The sequence below is a fragment of the Dama dama genome, chromosome 20 (genome assembly GCF_033118175.1).
Source record: "Dama dama isolate Ldn47 chromosome 20, ASM3311817v1, whole genome shotgun sequence".
In the NCBI taxonomy this organism is placed as follows: Eukaryota; Metazoa; Chordata; class Mammalia; order Artiodactyla; family Cervidae; genus Dama; species Dama dama.
Genome location: NC_083700.1, coordinates 13,458,862 through 13,482,727, shown reverse-complemented (window position 1 = coordinate 13,482,727; position 23,866 = coordinate 13,458,862). Strand labels below are relative to the sequence as shown.

General features: G+C 45.6%; 2 protein-coding genes across 3 annotated transcripts; both read left to right on the top strand.

The window, feature by feature from the left end:
- Positions 1 to 322: 322 nt before the first annotated feature.
- LOC133040575 (antigen-presenting glycoprotein CD1d-like) lies at positions 323 to 5,174 on the top strand. Its single transcript, XM_061120437.1, has 5 exons — positions 323 to 993; positions 1,285 to 1,563; positions 2,282 to 2,560; positions 3,296 to 3,398; positions 3,495 to 5,174. Exons 1-5 carry the CDS (start codon positions 417 to 419, stop codon positions 3,514 to 3,516), a joined length of 1,260 nt encoding a protein of 419 aa, XP_060976420.1. The 5' UTR covers positions 323 to 416; the 3' UTR covers positions 3,517 to 5,174.
- A 13,344-nt stretch (positions 5,175 to 18,518) lies between these two features.
- On the top strand, positions 18,519 to 22,835 carry LOC133040574 (antigen-presenting glycoprotein CD1d-like). Of its 2 annotated transcripts, none has more exons than XM_061120434.1 (5): positions 18,519 to 19,188; positions 19,482 to 19,760; positions 20,478 to 20,756; positions 21,491 to 21,593; positions 21,690 to 22,835. In XM_061120434.1, exons 1-5 carry the CDS (start codon positions 18,615 to 18,617, stop codon positions 21,709 to 21,711), a joined length of 1,257 nt encoding a protein of 418 aa, XP_060976417.1. In that variant the 5' UTR covers positions 18,519 to 18,614; the 3' UTR covers positions 21,712 to 22,835. The 2 variants fall into 2 exon arrangements, with proteins under 2 accessions (XP_060976417.1, XP_060976419.1); XM_061120436.1 differs by having other exon boundaries at positions 21,487 to 21,593.
- The last annotated feature ends 1,031 nt before the right edge of the window (positions 22,836 to 23,866 follow it).

The following is a 23,866-nucleotide window of genomic DNA, read 5'->3' as shown; positions in this document are numbered from 1 at the left end:
GTTTTCCACATACTATCTGTAACTCTAAGTTGGAAAAAGAGATTTAGAGAAGCTGGTTGTGAGAAACATACTTAAGTGAGTGGCTGTGACCAGGGCTCTTTGCAGCTCAGATATCTATTGAGAGGGACCATCTGGCAGATGAAAAAGGGATCCCTGGACAGGAAGAGGTTGGAAGCAAGTCCCCTGAGAGCCAGAACAGGAGTCCTGCCTGCCTCCAGGCTTAAGAATTGGCCAGACACAGGGTGAAGTTCAGGCTTTTGGCAGCCCCGGAAACCAGGGGTGTGTGGGCGGGCGTTGGGGAAGGACCGGGCGGGGTTGGGGGCGGAGATTCGAGGTCCCAGAGCAGAGCTAGGACGCGGGGTGCTTGCTGTTTCTGTTCTTCTGGGGGCTTCCCCAGATTTGGAGGAGTTTTGAGGATGAGTGGAACCGGGGCTCCCGGGCAGAGGGCGGCGAGAGGGAGCCGAGCGGGGAAAGCGGCCGACGCTCGCGGCGGGCGGGCGCAGACTGATACACCTCGGGAAGCCGGGAGCTTGACCCACCAGCCCGAGAACCTGCTACCCGCTGCCTCCAGCTGCTTGGCCCCTGGAGACCGAGCTGGATTCAGAGCCAGCAGACATCACCCTTTCTTCCCAAACCTAGCTGTTTGTTTGTTTCTGTTGCTCTTCCTTCTCCCTTCTGTGCTCTCCCTCCCGTGCCCCCGGTGCCTCCGATCTGTATTGTCTCCAGAGCCGCAAACGTCTTACTCCTTCCGTGGCCTCCAGATCTCCTCCTTTGCCAACCGCAGCTGGACGCGCACGGACGGCCTCGGGTGGCTGGGGGAGCTGCAGCTCTATACTTGGCGCAATGAGTCGGACACCGTCGGCTTCCTGAAGCCTTGGTCTCAGGGCACATTCAGCGAGCAGCAGTGGGAGCAGCTGCAGCATACGTTTCAGGTTTATCGCAGGAGCTTCACCAGGGACATCTGGCAATTCGTCGAAATGCTGCACCGCGACTGTGAGCTGAGGGATGGGATCGTGGACAGCTGCCCAGGGGGAGACAGTGGATGCTGAAGCCCAACCGGGAGGTTCTGGCCCCCCGTGATTGTCTCCACTCTCCCTTTTGAGTCCCACTTCTGCCTGAGAGGTCCCAGCTTGAGTCCTCAAAATACCTTGTTCATCCCACTGCAGGTCTCCCATTCCCATTTACATGAACTTTGGGGTCCCCAGTATAACCCTCACACCAATTTCTTCAACTCCTTTCAGTCTTCTAAGCTCTTCATTGATCTCTTTCCATTCCTCTCCTCAGATCCTCTTGAGATCCAGATAACTTTAGGATGTGAGTTACTTCCGAGGAACACCTCTGAAAGCTACTTTCGTGCAGCATTTCAAGGAAAGGATGTCCTGAGTTTCCAAGGAATGTCTTGGGTGCCAGCCCCAGATGCCCCCCCTTGGAGCCAGGACCTCTGCAAGGTGCTCAATCGGGACCAAGGGACCAAGGAAACAGTGCACTGGCTCCTCCATGACGTCTGGCCCGAATTGGTCAGAGGCCTCTTGCAGACGGGGAAGTCCGAGCTGGAGAGGCAAGGTCAGCCTGCTTTTGTCACCTCTTGCCCTCCACTCCACTCTGGGGCTCCATCTGGGGTTTTCATTTCAGGGTTCACACCCCTTTAAGCATCACGGGAAGAGGAGGGGATGGATAAGGTGTGAGGGTATTTAAGCATCCCACAGACATTAACTAGGTACCTTTTGGGTTCCATGAATTGAATTAAGGAAACCCTGGGGATCAATCAGGATGTGTACTTGAGGAGGGAGAGGAGAAGGGAGATGAACAGTTAAAGCAGTGTCCTGGTGGCTCAGATGGTACAGTTTGCCCACAGTGCAGGAGATCTGCATTAGGTTTGATCCCTGGGTTGTGACGATGACCTGGAGAAGGAAATGGCAACCCCCTCCAGTACTCTTGCCTGAAAGATTCCGTACATAGAGGAGCCTGGTGGGCTACAGTCCATGGGGTTGCAGAGAGTTGGGCATGACTGAGTGACTGCCACTTAGAAACATGCTACATATGTTACAGCTGAACACAGGGTGCTTTGCGAGTACAGAGTAGGGGCATTTACAGGAGAATGGATCAGGGAAGGGAATGGGGATCTGGGAAAGCTTTCCCAGAGAAGCTAATACAAACGGATTGAAACGGTGGGAGTGCATCTCCAAAGGTAGAAATGTAGGACTGATGAGCCTGCTGTGAAGTCCAGAACCTCTGATGCGGAGTCTCACTTTAAGATCCCTCATTCTCGTGTTGAATACAGTGAAGCCGGAGGCCTGGCTGTCCAGTGGCACCCCTCCCCGGCCTGGCCACCTGCGGCTGGTCTGCCACGTCTCAGGATTCTACCCAAAACCCGTGCGGGTGATGTGGGTGAGGGGCGAGCAGGAGGAGCCTGGCACTCAGCAAGGAGACGTCATGCCCAACGCCGACTCGACTTGGTATCTGCGAGTAACCCTGGATGTGGAGGCTGCGGAGGCGGCTGGCCTGAGCTGCCGAGTGAAGCACAGCAGCCTGGGAGACCAGGACATCATCCTGAACTGGGGTGAGGAGGAAGTGGAGCCCAGCTGGGGATGGGAGGAGGTGGTCCTCAAGCCCAGAGGGAGGGCCTGGGGAAGGGGAGGGAAATGACGCCCCAGCCAGGAGTGATAGAAGGAGGGGATTCTCCAAGTGGAGGAATAAAGATCTGAAGTCAAAAAGGATTGAGACAAGGTGTTCCATATAAAAGAAAGAAGAGGCTAAAATCCCCACAGATCCTGAAATAGGTGCCAAGTACAGAATCCTAGGAAGATTTGTTCCCCAGAAGAGGGAACTGGGGACTTTGAAAGGCAGGGTACCAAAGATAGGTGTGGTTTATAGAGTGCTTTCTCGGTGTGAGCTGAACACTCTGCATACCGCAGAGTATGTATGAACAATCATCCCCACTCTCCTTTGAGCAGGTGCTGTTGTTTCATGTTACAGATGAGAACTGAGGCTAAGCTAGGTCAAACTGCCCTGAGTCTCATCATTAGAAAGCGGAAGAGCTGGATTTAGACTCAGGTTTGCACTAGCTGTGATACTAGTGCCTGCCTCCAAATGTGTACGAGCATATGCTGAAGTGAATGGAATTATAGATGCCCAGGCCCCAAGAAAAGATGGGGCATCTCTAATCATCAGAGAAAAACAAGTAGGCACATTAAACAGGACAAGAAATAAGCATCTGGCATGCTCACACGTGCTTACAGTAGGGGACCTGATGCAGATTCCCGGACTGAGACACACCCTGTGTTCCCCCACACAGATGGGAACCGTGTCTCCAGGGGCTTGATTGTCGTCCTGGTAATCCTGGTGGTGTTTGTCCTTCTGGTTGTTGGAGGCTTAGTCTTCTGGTTTAGGAAGCACCGGTAAGTCTCTCCTTTCCACCTCCTCCTAACCTCAACCCCTCTACCTACATTTTCTCCTCTTCCCTTTTCCTTAATGTTCTCTGCTTTCTCTCACAGCCGCTATCAGGATATCCCATGACTCTCCTCCCCACATCTATCTGTCTGGACTTCAGGATCTCTGGGCTTTAGCCCTCAGAATTTGAAGGTGAAAGAGAGCTACCTTGAAGAAGCAGAGAGAGAAACCTTTGCAATATTTGGGGTGTTGTTCAGTTGCTCAGTCGTGTCTGACTCTTCATGACCCCATCATTTCAGTTCAGCTGCTCAGCATACCAGGCTTCCCTATCCTTCTCCATCTTCTGGAGCTTACTCAAACTCATGTCCATTGAGTCAGTGATGCCATCCAACCATTTCCTGCTCTGTCGTCCCCTTCTCCTGCCTTCAATCTTTCCTCGCATCAGGGTTTTTTCTAATGAGGCAGCCAAATACTGGAGCTTCAGCTTCAGCATCAGTTCTTCCAATGAATATTTTGAGTTGATTTCCTTTAGGATTGATTGGTTTGATCTCTTTGCAGTCCAAGGGACTCTCAAGAGTCTTTTCCAACACCACCGTTCAAAAACATCAATTCTTTGGCGCTTACCGTTCTTTTTGGTCCAACTCTCACATCCATACATGACTACTGGAAAAACCATAGCTTTTGCTAGACGGACCTCTGCTGGCCAAATACCGTCTTTACTTTTTTTTTTTTTTCAATTTTATTTTATTTATTTATTTTTTTATTTTGTTTTTATTTCTTTTAATTAGTTGGCGGCTAATTACTTCACAACATTTCAGTGGGTTTTGTCATTCATTCGTATGAATCAGCCATAGAGTTACACGTATTCCCCATATCGATCCCCCCTCCCACCTCCCTCTCCACATGGAATATTACTCAGCCATTAAAAAGAATTCATTTGAATCAGTTCTAATGAGATGGATGAAACTGGAGCCCATTATACAGAGTGAAGTAAGCCAGAAAGATAAAGAACATTACACCATACTAACACATATATATGGAATTTAGAAAGATGGTAACGATAACCCTATATGCAAAACAGAAAAAGAGTCACAGAAATACAGAACAGACTTTTGAACTCTGTGGGAGAAGGTGAGGGTGGGATGTTTCGAAAGAACAGCATGTATATTATCTATGGTGAAACAGATCACCAGCCCAGTTGGGATGCATGAGACAAGTGCTCGAGCCTGGTGCACGGGGAAGACCCGTCTTTACTTTTTAATACGCTGTCTAGGTTTGTCATAGCTTTCCTTCCAAAGAGCCAGCATCTTGATTTCATGGCTGCAGTCACCATCTGCAGTGATTTTGTGTGGGAACAATGTTTTACTGATTTCTCAGAAATACCTCCTGGAATTTAATACTCATTTTCTCTTCCTTGCTTGCTCTTCCCCACCCTTAATTTAGACATTCTGACTGACATGTCAGCATTAGCTAGGTGCCGTTCTGTACACAGAACAAACCCGCTTATCTTCAAAGACCTTTCCTACATGTCTTATATGATTACCTCCAGACCTCCAGGAGGAAGCCTCCTTGATCCCTGAATTCTAGTCTCTGTCTTGCTTTCCTGCTCATACTTAAAGATTACAAGATAAGTTACCAATAAAATATGTGCTCAGCACTTCTTGGGGAGTTGCTTGTCTGAATGCTCTTCCTGTGCTGTCTGTCATAATACTGTGTGTTTGTATTATTCAGTGCGAAGCCACCACAGTTTTGGAGCCCAAGAGAATAAAGTCTGTCGCTGTTTCCATTGTTTCCTCATCTATTTGTGATGAAGTCATGGGACTGGATGCCATGATCTTAGTTTTTTGAATGCTGAGTTTTCAATCAGCATTTTTTGGGGGTGTGGTATAGTCCAAATACACCTCTGCTGGATGGCCCTAGGCCTCCCAGTTTGTGTCTGTGATGTAGAAAATTTGTCCTGAATGATACACTGAGAATTTCAGAACCTTCTCTGTTCGTTCAGATGGTAAGGAGTCTTCCTACAATGCAGGAGACCTGGGTTTGATCCCTGGGTCAGGAAGATCCCCTGGAGAAGGGGATGGCAGCTCACTCCAGTATTCTTGCCTGGAGAACCCCATGGACAAAGGCGACAATCCATGGAATGGCATAGAGTTGGTCATGACTGAGCAAGTAATGCTTTCACATTCACTTTCAGAACCTAGTTTCTATTTTGAACCTGAATTTACCAAGAGAGACATTTTAAAAGAAAGTTAGGTTGTAGAAAACAGATGTGTCTCAAGTTTTTTACTTCATGTAACTTGATTAAAGAAGGAGACATCATAGTGTGGGTATATAATGTTGAAAAGGCTACTTTTTCATAGTGATATTTCTCTCACATGGCCAGTTATTTTTGTCAGAGTGGACAGAGAGATTCTCCCACTTACAGCCATTAAATGAGACTATACATGAGCTGGGCTGAATCCATTTGGGCAGGCATGAGTGCTAGTGGATGGCCTAGCTATCTGCTCTATTCTCAGCCGAGATATAAGAAGCAGGAAAGGCAGAGGAACAGCAGCCCTTCTCAATGTGAGGAAATTTGAAGGTCAAGATTAAATCATCTGTTAGCTACCAGGGAAGTAGTCACTTGGCACTCAAGGCCCTTGAACATCCAGGAAAAAACGACTAAGCTTCTGAAGTCTTTGCTGGAGAAAATGAAGATTTGGCATCTTCTGTGTTGGAATTGCAGATAAAACCTAGGATGTGTGTGGAAATGCAGCTATTTTCTAAATCCATGGTTTCCAAACTGGTTTCCTACCCTGTAAGTGACATTACCTGGAAAGTTGCAAATTATGTTGGGCCACCCCCTGCCAATGAGTCCTACTAAATGAGAAATCATAGGAGTGGGGCCCAGTCATCTGTGTTTTACAAGCCCTCAGGTGATTCTGGGGGCTTCACAGGTGGTGAGTGTTAAAGAATCTGCCTGCCAATGCATGAGGTACAAGAGACGTGGGTTCAATCCCTGAGTCAGGAAGATCCCTTGGAGTAGGAAATGGCAACCTGCTCCAGTATTCTTGCCTAGAAAATTCATTGGCTAGAAAATCCTGGTGGGCTACAGTCCATGGGGTCAGAAACAGTCGTGCGTGACTGAAAGTCTTGGCTCACACACACAGGTATTTCTGATGTTCAGTTAAAGTTAGAGAATCCCTGTTTGTAAATACTGTACATTGCTATGCAACAGATTCTCCAGAATGGTAAATGAAATGTTGGCTTGAGGTTAGTTAGGGAAGGCCTCCTAGAGGGAGGGGAAATGGAAACAGGAAGTAGAGATCCACTGAGGGGAACCCACAAGGAGACAAGGATCTCCTCTGACTCACTTCATTCCTGTGCCAAAAGGAGACACTAATGTGTGTTGTGATCATGCTGCCAATTGAATGTGTATGTCCTCTATCCTCTGTTGAAAACTGAATACCCACAGTGATGGTTTTAGATGGTGAGTTCTTTTGGAGAAGATTAAACCGTGAGGTCTGAGCTCTCATGAATGGGATTTGTGACCTTATAAAAAGGGTCCTTATCTATATATAGCACAGGGAACTCTACTCAGTACACTGTTGTAATCTATATGGGAAAAGATCTCAAAAAGAATAATATGTATATGTATAACTAAATCACTTTGCTGTACCCCTGAAACTAATGCAACATTGTAAATCGGCTATCAGTTCAGTTCAGTCACTCAGTCGTGTCCGACTCTTTGCGACCCCATGAATCGCAGCACGCCAGGCCTCCCTGTCCATCACAAACTCCTGGAGTTTACTCAAACTCATGCCCATTGAGTCGTTGATGCCATCCAGCCATCTCATCCTCTGTCGACCCCTTCTCCTCCTGCCCCCAATCCCTCCCAGTATCAGGGTCTTTTCCAGTGAGTCAACTCTTCGCATGAGGTGACTAAATTACTAGAGTTTCAGCCTCAGCATCAGTCCTTCCAATCAATACCCAGGACTGATCTCCTTTAGGATGGGCTGGTTGGATTTCGTTGCAGTCCAAGGGACTCTCAAGAGTCTTCTACAACACCACAGTTCAAAAGCATCAATTTTTCGGCACTCAGCTTTCTTCACAGTCCAACTCTTACATCCACACATGACCACCGGAAAAACCATAGCCTTGACCATACGGACTTTTGTTGGCAAAGTAATGCCTCTGCTTTTTAATATGCTATCTAGGTTGGTCATAACTTTCCTTCCAAGGAGTAAGCATCTTTTAATTTCATGGCTGCAGTCAACATCTGCAATGATTTTGGAGCCCCAAAAAATGAAGTCTGACACTGTTTCCACTGTCTCCCCATCTATTTCCCATGAGGTGATGGGACCAGATGCCATGATCTTAGTTTTCTGAGTGTTGAGCTTTAAGCCAACATTTTCACTCTGTTCTTTCACTTTCACCAAGAGGCTTTTTAGTTCCTCTTCACTCTCTGCCATAAGGGTGGTGTCATCTGCATATCTGAGGTTATTGATATTTCTCCTGGCAATCTTGACTCCAACTTGTGCTTCTTGCAGACCAGCGTTTCTCATGATGTACTCTGCACATAAGTTAAAAAAGCAGGGTGACTCCAAGTACAAATCATTCAAAAGGTGTTTGTCTCCTCCACCACTTGAGAAGCAAGACACAGCAAGAATATGCTGTCTACTGAACCAGGATGTGGACTCAGTTGATCTGGTAGTTCTCAGCCTCCAGAAAAATGTTCTACTGTTTTTAAGCCACCCAGTTTATGGTATTTTGTTGTAGTAGCCAAGTGGACAAAGATAGATAATTTTATAAATGCCGTGGGAAGCAATATGTACAAATGTCCACAGTGCTTGTAAAAATGTAGCGCCTGTGAACAGCTTTTGGTACTATGCTGACCTCAGGGGATGGTCTTCCACTTTGCTTCCTTGAGCAGTGTCTAGCTTCTGAACAATCCCATTGGTCTTCTACAGATTTCAGGCATGTGTGTTAATATGCTTTCTGAAATCTTTTCCAGAATGATTCAGCATGAATTTACCAGAACTCTGGTTCATTGCTTCAAATAAATAAAGAATTAATTAATTAAGTTTGCTTTTTGGCCGCACTGGGTCTTCTCTGCTGTGTGCAGGCTCTCTCCAGCTGTGCGGAGCAGGAGCTCCTCTTCAATGTGGTGTGGTGGTTCCTCGTTGCGCTGACTTCTCTTCTTGGGGATCATGGGCTCTAGGTGCTCGGGCTTGTAGTTTGGGGCACGGGCTTAGTTGCTCATGGCATGTGGAATGTTCTGGAATGAACCTCTGACCCTCGCATTCACAGGCAGATTCTTCACCACTGAACCACCCCGGAAGTCCTGGCTCTGGTTCATTTTTAAGCAACTTTGGTTTGTTTTGGAAGTAAATATTTATTTCTCCAGGAAAATTTGTCTCCTTCCTTTAGATACTCAGTTCAAGACATCTCAGAAAATCCTTCGAATTCATTTCAGAATGTTTATTCTCTTTATGGATATTGTACTCCTTCTGGAGGGCTGTGCTGAAAGTCAATTTATTGACCCTTAAGTCATGCTTCATCTTAGACTCTGACAATCGGTGCAATTCCTCTAATCATTTCTTCTTCAGAGTGAGCACCATGTTAAACATGTTTTCAGTAGAGGACCCTGGAGAGACAGTGTTGGTGGGCGGTGCTCTCCTGTAGCTTCCAGCTGCAGTGGGTTAGGTCAGTGGAGTGGGTGAGAAGGCAGCCTGTGGGTGCTGCCCCAGCCACGTGCCCAGAGCTCATGGACACTCGGCAACCTTGCAGCTTTGGCCTGGCAGCCACCTTCCCGTGGAAATCAGCACTCTGAAGGCTTCTGCCCCTCCCAGTGCCCCGTCCTCTCTTCGAATGCTCACATGGCCGGTGCTAAGTTCATCTCTTGCCCAGAGCTTTCTGCTGAGTCTCACTCTGTCTGCCTGCCCTCACCTGGGGTCTGGAAAAAGGCTTTCAGCTTATCTGGTGAGTGCAGACCAGCTGTGCCCTGAACAAACCTGTGAAATCCTGTGTTACCCAAGGGGCTGAACTGTACCTTCTCCAAGGAGATCTGTACTCTAGCATGTTGTTCTTGTTCATTCTCTTAGTCATGTCTGACTCTTTTGGGACCTCATGGACTGCAGCACAGCAGACCCTCACTATCTCCCGGAGTTTGTCCAAGTTCATGTCCATTGAGTCGGTGATGCCATCCAACCATCTCAACCTCTGCTCCCCCCTTCTCCTTTTGCCTTCCATCTTTCCCAGCATCAGAGTCTCTTGCAATGAGTACTCCAGCCTTGGGGAGGAGTAATACTTCCAACTTTATTCTGCCTTAGATATTCTCCTTCAGCCCTAGAGTTCCATGTGGAGTTTTCTTAATCTTTCCCATTATTGTTTCATAATTCTATTAAAGTTCATCTGTTTAGCTCACTGTGTGGTTTCTATTTCCTAATTGAATTCAGGTCATACATATGCCTACTCTTGACCATACACAGGAAATCTGAACTTACCTAAGATATTTCTTGACTTTTCTTTTGCTCATAAGTCTATGGCATGGAGGTGACCCCCTTTGCTGTGTGGTTTAGCTCTTCCTCCAAGAGCTCTGATTTCATGTTCTCTGCAAAGCCATCCCCTGGAGTCATTAGCTGCCCCACTTTTAGTGCACCTGCTTGTCTCATTCACAGGGACTTGTAGTTGAGAGGGGTGTGGTGAATAGTTTGACCAGGACAGGTGTTAACTGTCCCGTGTTCTGGCTCAAACTTTCTGTTGATTTATTATTTTCTATCTGTGCTGTGCAGTTGCTCAAACTACCACACAGTTGCACTCATCTCACATGCTATTAAAGTATGCTCAAAATCCTCCAAGCCAGACTTCAGCAATATGTGAACCTTGAACTTCCAGATGTTCAAGCTGGTTTTAGAAAAGGCAGGGTAACCAGAGATCACATTGCCAAAATCTGCTGGATCATCAAAACAGCAAGAGAGTTCCAGAAAAACATGTTTCCACCTTATTGAATATGCCAAAGCCTTTGACTGTGTGGATCACAATAAACTGTGGAAAATTCTGAAAAAGATGGGAATACCAGACCACCTGTCCTGTCTCTTGAGAAATCTGTAGGCATGTCAGAAAGCAACTGTTAGAACTGGACATGGAACAACAGACTGGTTCCAAATAGGAAAAGGAGTATGTCAAGGCTGTATCTTGTCACCCTGCCTATTTAACTTATATGCAGAGTACATCATGTGAAATGCCAGGCTGGATGAAGCACAAGCTGGAATTAAGATTGCCGGGAGAAATATCAATAACCTCAGATGTGCTGATGACACCACTCTTATGGCAGAAAGTGAAGAAGAACTGAATAGACTCTTGATGAAAGTGAAAGAGGAGAGTGAAAAAGTTGGCTTAAAGCTCAACATTCAGAAAACTAAGATCATGCCATCTGGTCCCATGACTTCATGGCAAATAGATTGGGAAACAGTGGAAACAGTGGCTGACTTTATTTTACTGGGCTCCAAAATTACTGCAGATGGTGATTGCAGCCATGAAATTAAAAGATGCTTACTCCTTGGAAGGAAAGTTATGACCAACCTAGACAGCATATTAAAAAGCAGAGACATTACTTTGCCAACAAAGGTCCATCTAGTCAAGGCTATGGTTTTTCCATTGTTCATGTATGGATGTGAGAGTTGGACTATAAAGAGAGCTGAGTGCGGAAGAATGGATGCTTTAGAACTGTGGTGTTGGAGAAGACTCTTGAGAGTTCCTTGGACTGCAAAGAGATCCAACCAGTCCATCCTAAAGGAGGTCAGCCCTGGGTGTTCATTGGAAGGACTGATGTTGAAGCTGAAACTCCAATACTTTGGCCACCTGATGGGAAGAGTTGGCTCATTGGAAAAGACCCTGATGCTGGGAAAGATTGACGGCAGGAGGAGAAGGGGATGACAGAGGATGAGATGAGTGGATGGCATCACCAACTCGATGGACGTGAAATTGAGTAAACTCTGGGAGTTGGTGATGGATAGGGAGGCCTGGCATGCTGTAGTTCTTGGGATGGTAAAGAGTCGGACTTGACTGAGTGATCAAACTGAACTGAACTGAGTGGTTCAACCCTGGCTCTTCTGGTCTTCTTCCTGGGACCAGCCTCTACCTTCAGGTTACAGAAATCTTCCCACTCCCATCGCCCACTCCTGTATTCTCTTGTCCCTTTGATCTTCCTTTGTCTTCTGTGTTCATTATCATCCCTCATTTTCAGCTGAGATACAGTGATGGGGAAGTGTTTATTCTCTGAAACATCTTTTACTTCCTCTGGCTGAATCTTCAAAAGACTTGCCTACTTCTTTTACTGACGTTATTGCATCATCTCTGTGGCAGTGTTCCCCCATGTTGGTTCCTGCTTTTCACCCTTCAGAACCATCTTTCCTCTTTTCTTGTGAAAATCAGGATTATCCAGTAACACCTCCCTTGTCTTCCCTCTCCGGTTTACACATGACCTTGGTACAGCTTTCCATCTTCCCCCAAAACATAGAAACTTTCTAGCCCTCCAAAAATCCTTCTTGTCGCTTTGTTAACAGTACCTCAGACCCTTGGTCTCATGCAACCACTGCTCTGCTTTCTGTCTCTAGAGATTTGTTTCACCAATCTGAGAAATTCATTTAAATGGAATTGTGCTAATTGTTTTGAAAATCTTCCCTATCATTGCTTGTATCAGTAGTAAATTCCTTTTCAGTTTTTGTAGTACAGTATTTTCTTGTCTGAACATACCATGACCATCCATTGACCTACTGATGAAAATTTTGGGATTCTTAGGAATGAGACTGCTGTGATCCGATGTGTATGTCTTTTTGTGGACTTAGGTTTTTATTTATTTTGGGTAAATACATAAGAATGGACTTGCTGAGTTGAATGGTAAGCGTATTTAACTTTCTGACCCATTGGTTATTTAAAAGTGTGTTGTTTAATTTCCAAATATTTGGAGGTTTTCCATGAGCCTTTTAGTTATTAATTTTTCATTTGATTCCCTTTGGTCAGAAAACACACTCCACGTGATGTCAATCCTTTCAAGTCAGCTGAGACTTTTTTTAGGCCCAGTATTTGTCGATCTTGGTGAATATTCTATGTGCATCTGGAAAGAATGTGTAGTCTGCTGTTGTTGCATGGACTGTTCTATAAATATCAGTTAGTTTGTTAGTTGATATTGTTATTCAAATCTTCTAAATTTATTAATATTTTTTAACTTTCTATCTGATCTGTTACTGAGATTGTTGTTGTTCAGTCGCTCAGTTTTGTCTGACTCTTTGCAACCTCATGGACTGCAGCACGCCAGGCTTCCCTGTCCTTCACCATTTCCCAGAGCTTGCTCAAACTCATGTCCATTGAGTCAGTGATACCATCCAGCCATCTCATTCTCTGTCGTCCTCTTCTCCTCCTGCCTTCTATGTTTCCCAGGGTCTTTTCCAGTGAGTCACCTCTTCACATCATATGGCCAAATTCTTGGAGTTTCAGCTTCAGCATCTGTTCTTCCAATTAATATTCAGGATTGATCGGTTTTACCTCCTTGTAGTCTAACGGACTCTCAAGAATCTTCTCTAATACCACAGTTGAAAAGCTTCAATTCTTTGACACCCAGCCTTCTTTATGGTCCAACTCTCATATTCATACATAATTACAGGAAGAAACATAGCTTTGACTATATGTACCTTTATTGGCCAAGTATCGTCTCTGCTTTTTCAATTGCTGTCTAGGATTGTCATAGCTTTTTTTCCAAGGAGCAAGCGTCTTTTAATTTCATGGCTGTGGTCACCATCTGCAGTGAAATCTCCAACTACAATTAGGGATTTATCTATTTCCCCTGAATTTCTGTACACTTTTGATTATGGTTTTTGAAATTCTCTTATTAGGTGCAGAGACGTTTAAGATTGTTTTCTTAATGAGTTGACTTTTTTTTTTTTTTTTTTGGTCAAGCAGCTTGCAGGATCTTAGTTTTCTGACCAGGGATTGAATCCAAACCTTAACAGTGACACCACTGGGTCTTAACTGCTAGATCTCCAGGGAATTTTTCATGATTGACACTTTTACCATTATTAAATGCCTCTGTTATTTCTGATATTCCTTATCCTGAATTCTACTTTGTCTGACATTAAAATAGTCACTCTTACTTTCTTATTACTAGAGTTTACTTGGTATATCTTCTTCCAGTTTCTGTTTTCAACCTACATGTGTCTTTATTCTTACAGTGTGTTTTCTGTGTCTAGGAAATAGTTGGGTTTTTTTTTTTTTTTTTTTAATTCATTATGACAATTCCTGCCTGTTGACTAGAGTGTTTTGACTATTTAAAGGTAATGATTAAATTTTTGAAATGGTTAATGTCTAGCTTCTTACCATTTGTTTTCTATTTGTCCCATCTGTGGTTGTTATTCATTCACTATGGCATGTCCAACTCTTTGAGACCCCTTGCACTGTGGCATGTCAGACCTCCCTAGCTTTCACTGTCTCCCAGAAGTTGCTCAAACTCATGTCCATTGAATCAGCTGATGCTATCCCACTGTCTCAGCCTCTGTTGCCTCTTTCTCCTCCTGACCTCAATCTTTCCCAGCATCAAGGTCTTCCCCAATATGTCAGCTCTTCACATCAGGTGGCCAGAGTACTGGGGCTTTAGTTTCAGCATCAGATCTTCCGATACAGTTTGGTTCAGGATTAACTTCCTTCAGGTTTGATTGATTTGATCTCCTTGCACTCCAAAGGACTCTCAACAGTCTTCTCCAGCACCGCAATTCCAAAGCATCAATTCTTTGGCACTCAGCCTTCTTTATGGTTCAGCTCTCACATCCATACATGATTTCTGGGACAACCGTAGCTTTGACTAGGCAGACCTTTGTTGGCAACATGATATCTCTGCTTTTTAGCATGGTGTTTAGGTTTGTCACAGCTTTTCTTCCAAGGAGCAAGTGTCTTTTAATTTTGTGGCTACAGTCACCATCTACAGTGATTTTGGAGCCCAAGAAAATAAAATCTGCCACCGTTTCCACTTTTTCCCCTTCTATTTGCCCTGAAGTGATGGGACCGGATGCCATGATCTTCATTTTTTGAATCTTGAGTTTTAAGCCTGCTTTTTAACTCTCGTCTTTCACTCTCATCAACAGGCTCTTTAGTGTGTTTATGTTTTCTGCCATTAGAGTGCTATCTTCTGCATGTCTGAGGTTGTTGATATTTCTCTCAGCAGTCTTGATTCCAGCTTGTGATTCATCCAACTCAGCATTTCCCATGTGCTTTGCATAGATGTTAAATAAGTAGGGTGACAACATACAGCCTTGATGTACTCCTTTCCCAATTTGGAACAAGTCCATTGTTTCATGTCCAGTTCTAACTGTTGCTTCTTGACCCTCATACATGTTTTTCAGGAGGCGGGTTAAGTGGTCTGGTATTACCACCTCTTTCAGAAATTTCCACAGTTTACTGTGATCCACACAGTCAAAGGCTTTATCATAGTCAGTGAAGCAGAAGTAGGTGTTTTTTTTGGAATTCCCTTGGTCTCTCTATGATTCAATGAATGTTGGCCATTTGATCTCTGGTTCCTCCGACTTTTCTAAATCTAGCTTAAACATCTGGAAGTTCTCAGTTTTTGTGCTGTTGAAACCTAGCTTGAAGGGTTTTGAGCATGACCTAAGTAGCATGTGAAATGAAAGCAGTTGTACAGTAGTTTGAACATTCTTTGTCATTGCCCTTCTTTGGGATTGGGATGAAAACTGACCTTTTCCAGTCCTGTGAGCACGACTGAGTTTTCCAAATTTGCTGACATATTGAGTGCAACACTTTAACAGCGTCATCTTTTAGGGTTTGAAATAACTCAGCTGGAATTCCATCATCTCCACTGGTTTTGTTCATAGTAATGGTTCCTAAGGCCCACTTGACTTCACACTCCAGGATGTCTGACTCTAGGTGAGTGACCACACCATCATCATTATCTGGGTCATTAAGAAATGTTTTTGTGTAGTTCTTCTGTGTGTTCTTGCCACCTCTTCTGACTCCCTTCTGCTTCTGTTAGGTCCTTACCATTTCTTTGCTGTATCATGCCCATCCTTGCATGAAATGTTCCTTTGATATCTCCAAGTTTCTTGAAGAAATTGTTAGTCTTACCCCTTCTATTGTTCTCCTCTATTTCTTTGCATTGTTCACTCAGGAAGACTTTCTTACCTCTCCTTGCTATCCTTGGAACTCTGCATTTAGTTGGGCATAACTTTCCCTTTCTCCTTTGCCTTTCACTTGTTGCATCTGTAGACTTTCCTTTTTAGGATTCTATTTTTTATCCACTAGTGCCTTACTGGGATGCCTCTTTTTAAACCTTTTATAGGCATTTCCCTAGGATTTTCAATTGTTTTCAATGTATTGCTGGCTACCTTTAAGTAATATTATATTACTTCCCATATGCAGTTCCCATGTGGCTCAGTGGTAATGAATCTGCTTGCCAATGCAGGAGATGTGGGAGATATGGGTTCCATCCCTGGGTTGAGAAGATCCCCTGGAGTAAGAAATGGCAACCCACTCCAGTATTCTTGCCTGGGAAGTCCCATGAGAAGAGGAGTCTTGTGGGCTATAATGGATAGGGTCACAGAGTTGGACACGACTGAGCATGCATGCGTGCCCTTCATATATGTTGTAAGGACTATGCACAAGATATTTTCATTTCTCCCTTCCTGTTCTTTGTTGTAATAACCTTTAGTTATTTTTTGGCCTCGGTGCATGGCATTTGGAATTCTAGCCCATGACATCTGGTCCAGAGAATCAAACCTGAGCCCCTTGAATTTGAAGCACTGAGTCTTAACCACTGGACTGCCATGGAAGTCCCAAAGTTTATTTTTTTCTTTTTGAAGAAACATAAAACTATTATCGTTATTTTTTTGACATTAAGTATTTTAAGTTTATTTTAAAAAATTTATTACAGTATAGTTGTTTTACCATGCTGTGTTAGTTTTTAATGTACAGTGAAGTGAATCAGCTATAGATACACACATATCCCCTCTTTTTTGGATTTCTTTCCCATTTAGGTCACCAAATTTCAGTTCAGTTCAGTTCAGTTGCTCAGTCGTGTCCAACTCTTTGCAACCCCATGAACCACAGCATGCCACGCCTCCCGATCCATCACCAACTCCTGGCATCTGCCCAAACCCATGTCCATTGAGTTGGTGATGCCATCCAACCATCTCATCCTCTGTTGTCCCCGTCTCCTCCCACCTTCAATCTTTCCCAGCATCAGAGTCTTTTCACATGAGTCAGTTCTTTGCATCAGGTGGCCAAAGATTGGAGTTTCACCTTCAGCATCAATCCTTCCAAAAATTATTCAGGACTGATTTGTTTTACGATGGACTGGTTGGTTCTCCTTGCAGTCCAAGGACTCTCAAGAGTCTTCTCCAACACCAGAGTGCAAAAGCATCACTTCTTCCATGCTCAGTTTTCTTTATAGTCCAACTCTCACATCCATACATGATCACTGGATAAACCATAGGTTTGACTAGATAGAACTTTTTTGGCAAAGTAATGTCTCTGCTTTTTAATATGCTATCTAAATTGGTCATAGCTTTTCTTGCAAGGAAAAATTAATTTCATTACTGGAGTTACCATCTGCAACGATTTTGTAGCTCCCCAAAATAAAGTCTGTCACTGTTTCCACTGTTTCCCCATCTATTTGCCTTGAAGTGATGGGACCAGATGCCATGACCTTAGTTTTCTGAGTGTCGAAGCCAACTTTTCACTCTCCTCTTTCACTTGCATCAAGAGTCTATTCAGTTCTTCTTCTCTTTCTGGCAGAAGTGTGGTGGTACCTGCATATCTGAGGTTATTGATATTTCTCTTGGCAATCTTGATTCCAGCTTGTGCTTCATCCAATCCAAAATTTTGCATGGTGTACTCTGCATATAAGTTAAATAATCTGGGTGACAATATACAGCCTAACTAAGACTACTTATTAAACTTCCCCAACAGCAGGATAATTAAGAGAGGATGCTGGGCCCTGCCCAGAGGACATATTTCTCAAAGTCAGGAGACCTCCCAGACCACACATGTGCAGAAAAGGCTCCTTGGAGGCCAAAGGAGAGTTATGTCAAGGGATGTTCTACCCAGATGCCTTTTCAGTAAAATCCATCTTGGCTAAGCGATGCATGAGCACACATGGGAGGATCTTGACATATATCAAAAATGGACTGTGAAACAGGCAAATTAAATTGATCAGCCGAAGGAAAACTGGAAGAAATGCCCTTTACTATCAAAGTAATTCAAACTGCCAGGAAGGTGCGGCCCAGAGACCCTCTCATTGAGTCATCCATTCCCTCTTATACTGTCCTGCTTTCCTCTCAAAAAATACCTTACTTGCTCCACTACTTCCTTTCTTTGTGGGAATTCTTTCCTGCAAAGCTGAAGGCCAGGGCCCTTGTCCCTGACCACTGGTCTACTGGCTAGGCTCTGGTGTTCTCACCACTGCAACCCAACCTCAGTCTCTGGCTGGGAACCCCAGCCCTTCTGGGAGCTGTTGCAGGCTGAGATTCCTGAGATCACCCTGACCAGGGATCCAACCAACACCCCTGCATTGCAAGGTGGATTCTTAACCACTGGACCACCAGAGAAGTCCCTTATTATTTTATCATTAAGGTGATGTCTGCACTCCTAGACATTTTGGAAAACCAAAAATGTAAAACAAATTAAAATCTTCCATACTCTCTTTGCCTAGAGACATCCATTCCTTGCCTCCCACTTAAAAACTTTGTTTTAAAACACATGGTAGCTATCATACCACAGATACAACTTTATGTCCTGTTTTTAAAACTTAAATAGCAGTTCTGAAGTGTTTTCCACATACTATCTGTAACTCTAAGTTGGAAAAAGAGATTTAGAGAAGCCGGTTGTGAGAAACATACTTAAGTGAGTGGCTGTGACCAGGGCTCTTTGCAGCTCAGATATCTAATGAGAGGGACCATCTGGCAGATGAAAAAGGGATCCCTGGACAGGAAGAGGTTGGAAGCAAGTCCCCTGAGAGCCAGAACAGGAGTCCTGCCTGCCTCCAGGCTTAAGAATTGGCCAGCCACAGGGTCAATTTCAGGCTTTTGGCAGTCCCGGAAACCAGGGGTGTGTGGGCGGGCGTTGGGGAAGGACCTGGCGGGGTTGGGGGCGGAGATTCGAGGTCCCAGAGCAGAGCTAGGACGCGGGGTGCTTGCTGTCTCTGTTCTTCTGGGGGCTTCCCCAGATTTGGAGGAGTTCTGAGGATGAGTGGAACCAGGGCTCCCGGGCAGAGGGCGGCGAGAGGGAGGCGAGCGGGGAAAGCGGCCGACGCTCGCGGCGGGCGGGCGCAGACTGATACACCTCGGGAAGCCGGGAGCTTGACCCACCAGCCCGAGAACCTGCTACCCGCTGCCTCCAGCTGCTTGGCCCCTGGAGACCGAGCTCGATTCAGAGCCAGCAGACATCACCCTTTCTTCCCAAACCTAGCTGTTTGTTTGTTTCTGTTGCTCTTCCTTCTCCCTTCTGTGCTCTCCCTCCCGTGCCCCCGGTGCCTCCGATCTGTATTGTCTCCAGAGCCGCAAACGTCTTACTCCTTCCGTGGCCTCCAGATCTCCTCCTTTGCCAACCGCAGCTGGACGCGCACGGACGGCCTCGGGTGGCTCGGGGAGCTGCAGCTCTATACTTGGCGCAATGAGTCGGACACCGTCGGCTTCCTGAAGCCTTGGTCTCAGGGCACATTCAGCGAGCAGCAGTGGGAGCAGCTGCAGAATACGTTTCAGGTTTATCGCAGGAGCTTCACCAGGGACATCTGGGAATTCGTCAAAATTTCCAGCGACTGTGAGCTGAGGGATGGGATCATGGACAGCTGCCCAAGGGGAGACAGTGGGTGCTGAAGCCCAACCGGGAGGTTCTGGCTCCCCGTGATTGTCTCCACTCTCCCTTTTGAGTCCCACTTCTGCCTGAGAGGCCCCAACTTGAGTCCTCAAAATACCCCTTGTTCATACAGCTGCAGGTCACCCCTTCCCATTTACGTGAACTTTGGGGTCCCCAGTATAACCCTCACACCAATTTCTTCAACTCTTTTTGGTCTTTTAAGCTGTTCATTGATCTCTTTCCATTCCTCTCCTCAGATCCTCTTGAGATCCAGATATCTTTAGGATGTGAGTTACTTCCGAGGAATACCTCCAAAAGCTACTTACGTGCAGCATCTCAAGGAAAGGATGTCCTGAGTTTCCAAGGAATGTCTTGGGTGCCAGCCCCAGATGCCCCCCCTTGGATCCAGGAGTTCTGCAAGGTGCTCAATCGGGACCAAGGGACCAAGGAAACAGCGCACTGGCTCCTCCATGACATCTGCCCCGAGTTGCTCAGAGGCCTGTTGCAGACGGGGAAGTCCGAGCTGGAGAAGCAAGGTCAGCCTGCTTTTGTCACCTCCTGACCTCCACTCCACTCTGGGGCTCCATCTGGGGTTTTCATTCCAGGGTTCACACCCCTTTAAGCATCACCGGAAGAGGAGGGGATGGATAAGGTGTGAGAGTATTTAAGCATTCCACAGACATTAACTAGGTACCTTTTGGGTTCCATGAATTGAATTAAAGAAACCCTGGGGATCAATCAGGATGTGTACTTGAGGAGGGAGAGGAGAAAGCAGATGAACAGTTAAAGCAGTGTCCTGGTGGCTCAGATGGTACAGTTTGCCCACAGTGCAGGAGATCTGCATTAGGTTTGATCCCTGGGTTGTGACGATGACCTGGAGAAGGAAATGGCAACCCCCTCCAGTACTCTTGCCTGAAAAATCCCGTAGACAGAGGAGCCTGGTGGGCTATAGTCCATGGGGTTGCAGAGAGTCGGGCATGACTGAGTGACTACCACTTAGAAACATGCTACATCTGTTACTGCTGAACACAGGGTGCTCTGGGATTACAGAGTAGGGGCATTTACAGGAGAATGGATCAGGGAAGGGAATGAGGATCGGGAAATCTTTCCTGGAGAAGCTAATACAAGTGGAAAGAAATGGTGGGTGTTCATCTCCAGAGGTAGAAATGTAGGACTGATGAGCCTGCTGTGAAGTCCAGAGCCTCTGATGCGGAGTCTCACTTTAAGATCCCTCATTCTCGTGTTGAATACAGTGAAGCCAGAGGCCTGGCTGTCCAGTGGCCCCCCTCCCCGGCCTGGCCACCTGCGGCTGGTCTGCCACGTCTCAGGATTCTACCCAAAACCCGTGCGGGTGACGTGGGTGAGGGGCGAGCAGGAGGAGCCTGGCACTCAGCAAGGAGACGTCATGCCCAACGCCGACTCGACTTGGTACCTGCGAGCAACCCTGGATGTGGAGGCTGCGGAGGCGGATGGCCTGAGCTGCCGAGTGAAGCACAGCAGCCTGGAGGACCAGGACATCATCCTGAACTGGGGTGAGGAGGAAGTGGAGCCCAGCTGGGGATGGGAGGAGGTGGTCCTCAAGCCCAGAGGGATGGCCTGTGGAAGGGAAGGGAAATGACGCCCCAGCCAGGAGTGATAGAAGGAGGGGATTCTCCAAGTGGAGGAATAAAGATCTGAACTCAAAAAGGATTGAGAAAGCGTGTTCCATATAAAAGAAAGAAGAGGCTAAAATCACCACAGATCCCGAAGTAGGTGGCAAGTACAGAATCCCAGGAAGATTTGTTCCCCAGAAGAGGGAACTGCGGACTTTGAAAGGCAGGGTACCAAAGATAGGTGTGGTTTATAGAGTGCTTTCTCGGTGTGAGCTGAACACTCTGCATACCGCAGAGTATGTGTGAACAATCATCCCCACTCTCCTTTGAGCAGGTGCTGTTGTTTCATGTTACAGATGAGAATTGAGGCTAAGCTCGGTCAAACTGCCCTGAGTCTCATCATTAGAAAGCGGAAGAGCTGGATTTGGACTCAGGTTTGGATTAGCTGTGACACTAGTGCCTGCCTCCATATGTGTACGAGCATATCTGAAGTGAATGGAATTATAGATGCCCAGGCCCCAAGAAAAGATGGGGTGTCTATTAACTTCACAGGAATGCAAGTGGGCACATTAGATAGGACAAGAAATAAGCATCTGGCATGCTCAAAGATGCTCACAGTAGGGGACCTGATGCAGATTCCCGGACTGAGACACACCCTGTGTTCCCCCAGACAGATGGGAACCGTGTCTCCAGGGGCTTGATTGTTGTCCTGGTAATACTGGTGGTGTTCATCCTTCTGGTTGTTGGAGGCTTGGTCTTCTGGTTTAGGAAGCACCGGTAAGTCTCTCCTTTCCATCTCCTCCCAACCTCAACCCCTCTACCCACATTTTCTCCTCTTCCCTTTTCCTTAATGGTGTCTGCTTTCTCTCACAGCCGCTATCAGGATATCCCGTGACTCTCCTCCCCACATCTATCTGTCTGGACTTCAGGATCTCTGGGCTTTAGTCCTCAGAATTTGAAGGTGAAAGAGAGCTACCTTGAAGAAGCAGAGAGGGAAACCTTTGCAATACTTGGGGTGTTGTTCAGTTGCTCAGTCATGTCTGATTCTTTGTGACCCCATCAGTTCAGTTCAGTTGCTCAGCATACCAGGCTTCCCTGTCCTTCTCCATCTTCTGGAGCTTACTCAAACTCATGTCCATTGAGTCAGTGATGCCATCCAACCATCTCCTGCTCTGTCGTCCCCTTCTCCTGACTTCTATCTTTCCTCACATCAGGGCTTTTTCTAATGAGGCAGCCAAATACTGGAGCTTCAATTCAGCATCAGTTCTTCCAATGAATATTTTGAGTTGATTTCCTTTAGGATTGATTGGTTTGATCTCTTTGCAGTCCAAGCGACTCGCAAGAGTCTTTTCCAACACTACCGTTCAAAAACATCAATTCTTCGGCACTTACCCTTCTTTATGGTCCAACTCTCACATCCAAAAATGACTACTGGAAAAACCATAGCTTTGACTAGACGGATCTCTGCTGGCCAAGTACCATCTTTACTTTTTAATATGCTGTCTAGGTTTGTCATAGCTTTCCTTCCAAAGAGCAAGCATCTTGATTTCATGGCTGCAGTCACCATCTGCAGTGATTTTGTATGAGAACCATGTTTTACTGATTTCTCAGAAATACCTCCTGGAATTTAATACTCATTTTCTCTTCCTTGCTTGCTCTCCCCCGCCCTTAATTTAGACATTCTGACTGACATGTCAGCATTAGCTAGATGCTGTTCTGTACACAGAACAAACCCGCTTATCTTCAAAGACCTTTCCTACAAGTCTTATATGATTACCTCCAGACCTCCGGGAGGAAGCGTCCTTGATCCCTGAATTCTAGTCTCTGTCTTGCTTTCCTGCTCATACTTAAAGATTACAAGATAAGTTACCAATAAAATATGTGCTCAGCACGTTCTTGGGGAGTTGCTTGTCTGAACGCTCTTCCTGTGCTGTCTGTCATAATACTGTGTGTTTGTATTATTAAGTGCGAAACCACCACAGTTTTGGAGCCCAAGAAAATAAAGTCTGTCGCTGTTTCCATTGTTTCCTCATCTATTTGTGATGAAGTAATGGGACTGGATTCCATGATCTTAGATTTTTGAATGTTGAGTTTTCAATCAGGTTTTTTTTGGGATATGTGGTAGTCCAATACACCTCTGCTGGATAAACCTAGGCCTCCCAGTTTGTGTCTGTGATATCAAAAGTTTGTCCTGAATGATACATTGAGAATTTCAGAACCTTCTCTGGTCGTTCAGATGGTAAGGAGTCATCCTACAGAGCAAGAGACCTGGGTTTGATCCCTGGGTCAGGAAGCTCACCTGGAGAAGAGGATGGCAGCTCACTCCAGTATTCTTGCCTGGAGAACCCCATGGACAAAGGAGACAATCCATGGAATCACATAGAGTTGGTCATGACTGAGCGAGTAATGCTTTCACGTTCACTTTCAGAACCTAGTTTCTATTTTGAACCTGAATTTACCAAGAGACATTTTAAAAGAAAGTTAGGTTGTAGGAAACAGAGGTGTGTCAAGTTTTTTTACTTCATGTAACTTGATTAATTCAGGAGACATCATAGTGTGGGTATATAATGTCAAAAAAGCTACTTTTTCATAGTGATATTTCTCTTACATGGCCAGTTATTTTTTTCAGAGTGGACAGAGACAGATTCTCCCACTTACAGCCATTAAATGAGAGTATACATGAGCTAGGCTGAATCCATTTGGGCAGGCCTGAGCACTAGCGGATGGCCCAGCTCTCTGCTCTATTCTCAGCTGAGATATAAGAAGCAGGAAAGGCAGAGGAACAGCAGCCCTTCTCAATGTGAGGAAATTTGAAGGTCAAGATTGAATCATCTGTTAGCTACCAGGGAAGTAGTCGAGTGGCACTCAAGGCCCTTGAACATCCAGGAAAAAACGACTAAGCTTCTGAAGTCTTTGCTGGAGAAAATGAAGATTTGGCATCTTCTGTGTTGAACTTGCAGATAAAACCTAGGATGTGTGTGGAAATGCAGCTATTTTCTAAATCCATGGTTTCCAAACTGGTTTCCTACCCTGTAAGTGACATTACCTGG